The 9217-nt window shown below is 43.2% G+C and overlaps 1 protein-coding gene across 1 annotated transcript; it reads right to left on the bottom strand.

Moving 5' to 3' along the window:
- LOC107646890 lies at positions 3421-3762 on the bottom strand. The gene has a single exon (XM_016351032.1). The coding sequence runs from the start codon at positions 3760-3762 to the stop codon at positions 3421-3423; it is 342 nt and encodes a 113-aa protein (XP_016206518.1).

The following is a 9217-nucleotide window of genomic DNA, read 5'->3' as shown; positions in this document are numbered from 1 at the left end:
TGGAATGTCCATCATCTCCCTCATCACCGCTATCTTCACTTGAGGTTGCGGTGGATGTAGAGATATCCAGTTCCTCCATAGGGGAGGTGGCAACACTTAGAAGCTTCTTCACATAAGCATACCGGCATTGGTTTCGCCGTTCATAACAATCCATCTTCTTGTGAAGATACTCAAGGCGTTGGTGGGTTGACTTGGGTGGTGCGGATGAAGTAGCGGGAATGCTTATGGGAGTGGCCATGCCAAAGTTCTCGGTCCTCGCCGGAGGCTTGAGATATTTCCCGGTTGGAATAACATTACCATCAACCGGGATTATGGCTTTTCGATCCTTGGTCTCACGGTGAACACCGGCCGCTGCAACTAACTCGGTCACCTAGGCGGGGAAGGGTAGGTTACCCTTGGCATGAATACTTCCCATAGCTTGTCAAATGATATGTGGGATGTTGACCGGCTTCTCGATTAGGATGCACCAAACCAATAAGGCAAGCTCGGTGGTAATGGATGACCCATGGGTGCTCGGAAGCACATAGTGGGCTAAGATTTGGGCCCACACCCCAGCCTCCTGAGTGAGATAACGTGCATCAATGTCCTTGGGCCTCGGCCTCATTCTCCCTCGAATCCAGAATGATTCGGGTATGGCAATGACCTGGAGAATGGCATCCCAATCAAATTCATATTCGGAACGGGCCGACAAGATCTCTTAGTAAGCATCAATCCCATCCGTTAATGGGCCAGTTTGAGGCACTTTTTGAATGGCCTCCTCTGTGGCGGGAACTTGCTTTCTACGCATGAAAACCGATTCAAGAGAAGTCGAGTGGTAGTTGGAGTAAAACTCCACCACCCAAGATAGGTTGGCTTCCTTAGGTTGTCTCATGAGAAATCCCCATTGCCTCCGCTCGATGCGGGGCATCACAAACAGAACAACATGAGCCAGAGGGATATATAAAAAGAGGCTCCGCGTGATAATTCCTTTCAATCATCATAGGGTAGACAAGCTCACAGTATCGGTTGGGGAACTTGTTTGGGTCCCTTGGAGGGTTATCCTTCTCTAGTGCATCAATATTGACGATGCTCCTTGGCTTCTTGATGAGGGGTTTAACCGTAGTGGCCTTAGCAGCCCACTTCTTTGGCACCCTTTTTGTAGCTGGCGCCTTTTCCTTATCCCTCTTAATGACCATCCTATAAAAGTGGGAAAGGAGGAGACATTAAATTCAAGGAATCACTCAAAAATGGTAGTCATGCAAGTGAGAAAATAGGCCATAAAAGGATAGGTGTCTTAAAAACATGACAGCTGCAACATGTAACTAAGACAACATTAGAAACAATGGCAAGTCACTAGCATATGATGCAAGAGTGGTATAAGCATTCAATTGAGAGGCACGAGAAGCATACACTCAAACATCAAAATCAAGAAGCAAGTCGTAAGGGGTGAGCATGTAAGATAAGAAACATGAAGAATGATATGATCAATGCACATAGGAGTAAGCAAGTGAGTGAGAAAGAGCACGAATCGCAAGGCACTAAGTCAAATTTGACTCAAAAAGTCATGTATGCGTTTCATCAAACACTTGGTGTGCCCCCTTTAAGTAATGAACAAACAAAGGAAATGGGGCAATGTAGCCTCCCACAAAGCAATATCAATCATCCTAGAGCACCATATTTTGCAAGGAAATCAAATATAACAACCTAACCCTCCAATAGAAAAGAAATCTCTACCCATAACACCCATGAAAAATAGAAAAATAAAGACAAAGGCAAGCAAGCAAGTAAGTATAATCAAGAGGTTAACTAAGTAAAACAATTAAAGAAATGCAACTAAAAAAGGAAGAGAAAAGAAGTAAAGCAAAGAAAAAGTGAATGTAAGAGTACCCTGAGAAGAAGAGGGAAGTAATGGAGAATGTAGGTGAGAAAAGAGGAGGAGAATGAAGATGGAGAATGAGAGGAAAGAGAAAATGTGGAACCGTCGGAGGTGGTGGTCGCCAGAGGTGATGCCATCGGTAGAGGTGCTGAGAGAGGGTGGTAGAAGGGGTTGAAGAAGTAGGGAAGAGGAGACTTAGAGAAAGAAGATGAAAAATGAGAGCAAAAGGAATGAAAGTTTGAAATTTAGGCGCGCTACAATATTTCCGCATCGGAGAACCGGCGCGAACGCGCACGGTACGCGCATGCGCGGATGGGCAAGATACAGCGGGGACGCGGACGCAGTATATGCGCGTACGCGTGAAACGGGTGATATGTAAGTGTGTGCGCGAGCCTCAGGTGCGCTTGCGCGTGCGTCTTAGTTGTGCTCCCAGCACAATGTGGGCACAACTTTGGCTCAGCTCTCAGGAAAGTGTACCGGAAATTGCATTGACATGATCGGCGCGGATGCGCACGGTGCACTTGTGCGCTGATGTGCATATCGTCCGAGGGACGCATGCGTGCCAGGTGTGCGCACGCGTGACTAGCGTTGTGCTTGGGGTTCGTCGTTGGTTCAGAATTGGCACAACTCTCTAGAAAATGAACCAGGAGTTACGAGTGGGGCGACTGACACGGACACAGCATGTGCGCTCCCGCGTCCATTCGCGAAGTGGCATAAGGGCGCGTACACGCCAGGTGCGTGCACGCGTAGGTCGCGTTAGGCCTTGGGCTCAGTGTTGGCTCAATGCGTGCATAACTCTCTGGAAAATGTACCAGGAGCTGCGAGTGGCCTAAGGACGCATACGTGCATAGTGCGCGCACGCGCCCCCGTCCTTTTTTTAACATGTTGAATGCATATTTATCAGGAATTCAGTGAGAAAACAAGCTAAAGGGGTCAAAAACACCCAAAATTCCAAGCGATACCTAAAGATGGGGTGTTTTCTACCCCACAATCAATCCACCTATTGAAAAATTAATGCAATTCTTCATGAACAAATTATCCAAGGCAGCCATAATCAAATCTAACTAAACAATTCTATAGCTAAGCAATCACAAAACAATGAAGAAATCAAGAATTATATACAAAAGTGGCAAAAAGATAGATATCACCATGGTGTGGTGTCTCCCACCTAGCACTTTTGTTTAATGTCCTTAAGCTGGACTTTCACTAGCTCGTTGCTCTTTGCCAAGAGGTGCATCTTCCAAGAGGAATACCTCAATCTCCTTGTTGCTTTTCATTTGCTCACCATGATACAACTTGAGACGGTGCCCATTGACCTTGAAGATATTCGGACTTGAGGGATGGCGCAAATGAGAGACCCCATAGGGTTCCGTTTTCACTACTTGATATGGGCCTTCCCATTTTGATCTTAATTTTCTGGGCAACAATCTCAATCTTGAATTAAAAAGGAGGACTAGATCACCGGCTCTAAATTCTTTACCTCTTATGTTCTTATCATGCACGGCTTTCATTTTCTCCTTGTAAAGTCTCAAGTTCTCATAAGCTTCAAGCCTCAAACATTCCAATTACGCTATTTGTAGCTTCCTCTCAACTCCAGCCCCGCCTAAACTTGGATTGCACTCCTTGACGGCCCAATATGCCTTGTGCTCTGTCTCCATCGGTAAGTGGCAAGCTTTGCCATAGACCAACTGAAAGGGGCTCATGCCAATCGGTGTCTTGTATGCCGTTCGGTATGCCCATAGTGCGTCGGTAAGCTTAGCACTCCAATCTTTTCTATTGGGCTTCACAATCCTTTCTTGTACACACTTGATCTCCCGGTTGGAGACTTTGGCTTGGCCGTTTGTCTGTGGGTGGTAGGCCGTAGCTACTTTATGTATGATGACGTATTTCTTCATTAGCCCTTCCATTCTCTTATTGCAAAAATGTGAGCCTTGGTCGCTCACGATTGCTCGTGGCGACCCAAATCTACAAATGATGTTATTTCTCACAAAGGAAAGGACCACATTAGCATCGTCCGTCTGGATGGGTATCGCTTCCACCCATTTGGACACATAATCAACGGCTAGTAGAATGTAGAGAAAACCATTAGAATTTGGGAATGGCCCCATGAAGTCGATACCCCACACATAAAAAATCTCGCAAAATAACATGGTTTATTGAGGTATCTCATCCTTCTTGGAGATATTACCAAATCTAAGACATTGAGATCAAGATTTACAAAAAAGAGAAGAGTCCTTGAAAAGGGTTGGCCACCAAAATCCACAATCAAGGATCTTTCTTGCCGTCCTTTGAGGTCCATGATGTCCACCTCTCTCGGAGGAATGGCAAGCTTCCAAGATTGATTGGAATTCGGTTTGTGGAATGCACCTCCGAATTACTTGGTCCGCTCCACATCTCCAAAGGTATGGGTCATCCCATACATAGTATTTGGATTTGCTTTTTAGCTTACCCCTTTGATGTTTGGAGAGATTAGGAGGGAAGGAGCGAGACACCAAGTAATTGGCAATTGATGCATACCAAGGAAAGGCTTCTGAGATTGCTTGCGAGCCCTCAAAGGGAAAAGAATCATTAATAGGAGTGGTATCACCTTTAGTGTGTTCAAGGCGACTTAAGTGATCCGCCACTAGGTTTTGTGAACCACTCCTATCTTTAATTTCCAATTCAAATTCTTGCAATAATAAAACCCATCTAATCAATCTCGGTTTGGATTCCGTCTTAGCCAACAAATACTTTAACGCCGCATGATCCGAGTACACTACCACCTTGGAACCAAGTAGATATGCTCGGAACTTATCCAAGGTGAAAACTATTGCCAATAGTTTCTTTTCGGTGGTAGTGAAGTTTGATTGGGCTCCATCTAGTATTTTTGATGCATAGGCTATGACATATGGATTCTTACCCTCGCGTTGTGCTAACGCGACTTGATGAGCAGATAATTTATACGCTTTTTGGCATTGTTTTTAGTATGTTTTTAGTATATTTTAATTAGTTTTTATTATATTTTTATTAGTTTTTATTTAAAATTCACTTTTCTGGACTTTACTATGAGTTTGTGTGTTTTTCTGTGATTTCAGGTATTTTCTGGCTAAAATTGAGGGACCTGAGCAAAAATCTGATTCAAAGGCTGAAAAAAAACTGCATATGCTGTTGGATTCTGACCTCCCTGCACTCAGAGTGGATTTTCTGGAGCTACAGATACCCAATTGGCACGCTCTCAATTGTGTTGGAAAGTATACATCTTGGGCTTTCCAGCAATATTTATAAGTCCATACTATGCCCGAGATTTGATGGCCCAAATAGGCATTCCAAGTCAGCTCAAGAATTCTAGCGTTTAACTACAGAACTGGCACAAAAGCTGGAGTTAAACGCCCAAACTGGCACAAAAGCTGGCGTTTAACTCCAAGAAAAGCCTCTACACATGAAAGCTTCAATGCTTAGCCCAAGCACACACCAAATGGGCACCGGAAGTAGATTTTTACACTAAACACCCTAGCTTACTCATTTTCTATAACCCTAGGTCACCAGTTTACTATAAAAACTACTTTTAGTGATTCATCTTGTACCTCATGACACTTTACACGTTTCTTATTGTATTCCCTACGGCATGAGTCTCTAAACCCCATTGTTGGGGGTGAGGAGCTCTGCTGTTCTTCATGAATTAATGTAATTACTACTGTTTTCCATTCTATCACGCTTGCTTCTATTCTAAGATATTCATTCGCACCTCAACCTGATGAATGTGATGATCTGTGACACTCATCATCATTCTCACCTATGAACGCGTGCCTGACAACTACCTCCGTTCTACCTTAGATTGAATGTATATCTCTTAGCCTCACGATTCAGATCAGAGTCTTCGTGGTATAAGCTAGAACTATTGGCGGCCATTCCTGAGATCCGGAACGTCTAAAGCTTGTTTGTGGTATTCTGAGTAGGATCTGGGAAGGGATGGCTGTGACGAGCTTCAAACTCGCGATTGTTGGGCATGTGACAGACGCAAAAGGACTAATTCAAGTGCTAAGGACACACAAGACAGCTCATGGGTGGTCCATAAGTGACCTTAAGGGCATTAGCCCAGCAAGATGCATGCACAAGATCCTATTGGAGGATGAGGCTAAACCAGTGGTTCAACCACAGAGGTGGCTAAATCCAGCCATGAAGGAAGTGGTGCAGAAAGAGGTCACTAAGTTACTAGAGGTTGGGATTATTTATCCTATTTCTGATAGCCCCTGGGTGAACCCTGTCCACGTTGTCCCCAAGAAGGGAGGCATGAAAGTAGTTCATAATGAAAAGAATGAACTAGTTCCTACAAGAACAGTTACAGGGTGGCGTATGTGTATTGACTACAGAAGGCTCAATACAGCCACCCGAAAGGATCACTTTCCTTTACCATTTATAGACCAGATGCTAGAGAGACTAGCAGGTCATGAATATTACTATTTTTTGGATGGCTATTTAGGTTACAACCAAATTGCAGTGGATCCTTAGGACCAAGAGAAAATAGCATTCACATGTCCTTCTAGAGTATTTACTTACAGAAGAATGCCTTTTGGTCTGTGCAATGCACCTGCAACCTTTCAGAGGTGCATGCTCTCTATCTTCTTTGATATGGTAGAGAAGTTCCTGGAAGTCTTCATGGATGACTTTTTAGTATTTGGAGACTCATTCAGCTCCTGTCTTGATCATCTAGCACTTGTCTTGAAAAGGTTCCAAGAGACTAACCTGGTCTTAAACTGGGAAAAATGTCACTTTATGGTGACTGAAGGAATTGTCCTTAGGCACAAAATTTCAAGCAAGGGAATAGAGGTGGATCAAGACAAGGTAAAGGTAATTGAGAAATTATCACCACCTACCAATGTTAAGGCAATCAGAAGCTTTCTGGGGCATGCAGGATTCTATAGGACATTCATAAAGGATTTTTCAAAAATTGCAAAACCTCTAAGCAACCTGCTAGCTGCTGACACGCCATTTGTGTTTGACACAGAGTGTCTGTAGGCGTTTGAGACCCTGAAAGCCAAGCTAGTCACAGCACCAGTCATCTCTGCACCTGACTGGACATTACCATTCGAACTAATGTGTGATGCCAGTAACCATGCCATTGGTGCAGTGTTGGGATAGAGGCATAACAAGCTTCTGCACATCATTTACTATGCTAGCCGTGTTTTAAATGATGCACAGAAGAATTACACAACCACAGAAAAAGAGTTACTTGCAATGGTTTATGCCATTGACAAGTTTAGATCCTATTTAGTAGGTTCAAAAGTGATTGTTTATACTGACCATGCTGCTCTTAAATACCTACTCACAAAGCAGGATTCAAAACCCAGGCTCATAAAATGGGTGTTACTTTTACAAGAGTTTGATATAGAAATAAGAGACAAAAAAAGGGACAGAGAACCAGGTAGCTGATCACCTGTCCCAGATAGAACTAGTAGCAGGGGTGTCCCACCCTCCTACTGAGATCTCTGAAACCTTTTCGGATGAGCAACTCTTCGCCATTCAGGAAGCACCATGGTTTGCAGACAGGAAAAGGATGAAGCATGAAAGGCTTCTCTCAATACAGAGTCGAATAAAACCCCCACATTCAAACTCTAAGTTTGGTGTTGGAAGGCCACAACCAAATTCTAAGTTTGGTGTTAAGAGGCCATCATCATGCTCTGAGTATCTGTGAGGCTCCATGAGAGCCCACTGTCAAGCTACTGACATTAAAGAGGCGCTTGTTGGGAGGCAACCCAATTTTACTTATCTATGTTAATTTCTATTTTCCATTGTTATTTTATGTTTTCTGTAGGTTGATGATCATGTGAAGTCACAAAAATAATTGAAAAAGCAAAAACAAACTGAAAAATAGAATGAAAAATAGCACACCCTGGAGGAGAAGTCTACTGGCGTTTAAACGCCAGTAAAGGCAGCAGAATGGGCGTTAAACGCCCAGTCTGGCACCATTCTGGGTGTTTAACGCCAGAAATGGGCACCAGACTGGCGTTTAATGCCAGAAAAGGGCAAGAAGCTGGCGTTAAACGCTAGAAATGGGCAGCAACCTGGCGTTTAACACCAGGATTGGCAGCAAAGGGCGTTTTGCAAGCCTAATTGGTGCATGGATGGGAAATCCTTGACACCTCAGGATCTATGGACCCCACAGGATCCCCACCAACCTCAACTCACTCTCTCACTTTTTCACACCTTTTCATAATACTCTTCCCCAAATAACCTCCACCAATCACCTCTATTACTCCTCCAAAACCATCATACAAACCACCAACACCCACCCACTAAAATTTAAACCATCACTCCTTCCTTTTCCACATCATAACCACCTAAAACCCCCTTGGCCGAATAATTCACACACCATCATCTCATCCATCTCTTCTTCTTCTCCTCCTTTATTTATTCTTTTGCTCGAGGACGAGCAAACCTTTTAAGTTTGGTGTGGAAAAGCTCACTTTTTTTTGTTTTTTTCATAACCATTTATGGCACCTAAGGCCGGAGAAACCTCTAGAAAGAGGAATGGAAAGGCAATTGCTTCCACCTTCGAGTCATGAGAAATGGAGAGATTCATCTCAAAGGTCCATCAAGACCACTTCTATGAAGTTGTGGCCAAGACTCCTCATTGAAGAGGACAAGCCCATCACTAAAAAAAGGATGGAGCAAACAAGAGAGCCCACTCATGGACCTCAACAAGAGCATGAGGAAAATCATCATCATGAAATCCCTGAGATGCCTCAAGGGATGCATTTTCCTCCACAAAACTATTGAGAGCAAATTAACACCTCCCTAGGAGAATTAAGTTCCAATAGGGGACAACTAAGGGTGGAGCACCAAGAGCATTTCATCCTCCTTCATGAAATTAGAGAAGATCAAAGAGTCATGAGAGAGGAGCAACAAAGGCAAGGAAGAGACATTGAGGAGCTCAAGCACTCCATAAGATCTTCAAGAGGAAGAACTAGCCGCCATCACTAAGGTGGACCCGTTCTTTAATCTCCTTGTTCTTTATCTTCTGTTTTTCGAATTTTTATGCTTTATGTTTATCTATGTTTGTGTCTTTATTACATGATCACTAGTGTCTTAGTGTCTATGCCTTAAAGCTATGAAAATGAATCCATCACCTCTCTTAAATGAAAAATGTTTTTAATTGAAAAAGAAAAAAAAGAAGTGCATGAATTTTGAATTTTAAAACAGACTAATTATTTTGATGTGGTGGCAATACTTTTATTTTTCTGAATGAATGCTTGAACAGTGCATGTTTTTGAATTTGTTGATTCATGAATGTTAAAATTGTTGGCTCTTGAAAGAATGATGGGAAAAGGAGAAATGTTATCTGATGATCTGAAAAATCATAAAATTGATTCTTGAAGCAAGAAA

The sequence above is a fragment of the Arachis ipaensis genome, chromosome B06 (genome assembly GCF_000816755.2).
Source record: "Arachis ipaensis cultivar K30076 chromosome B06, Araip1.1, whole genome shotgun sequence".
Classification (NCBI taxonomy): domain Eukaryota; kingdom Viridiplantae; phylum Streptophyta; class Magnoliopsida; order Fabales; family Fabaceae; genus Arachis; species Arachis ipaensis.
This window is presented reverse-complemented; position numbering and strand designations above follow the sequence as displayed.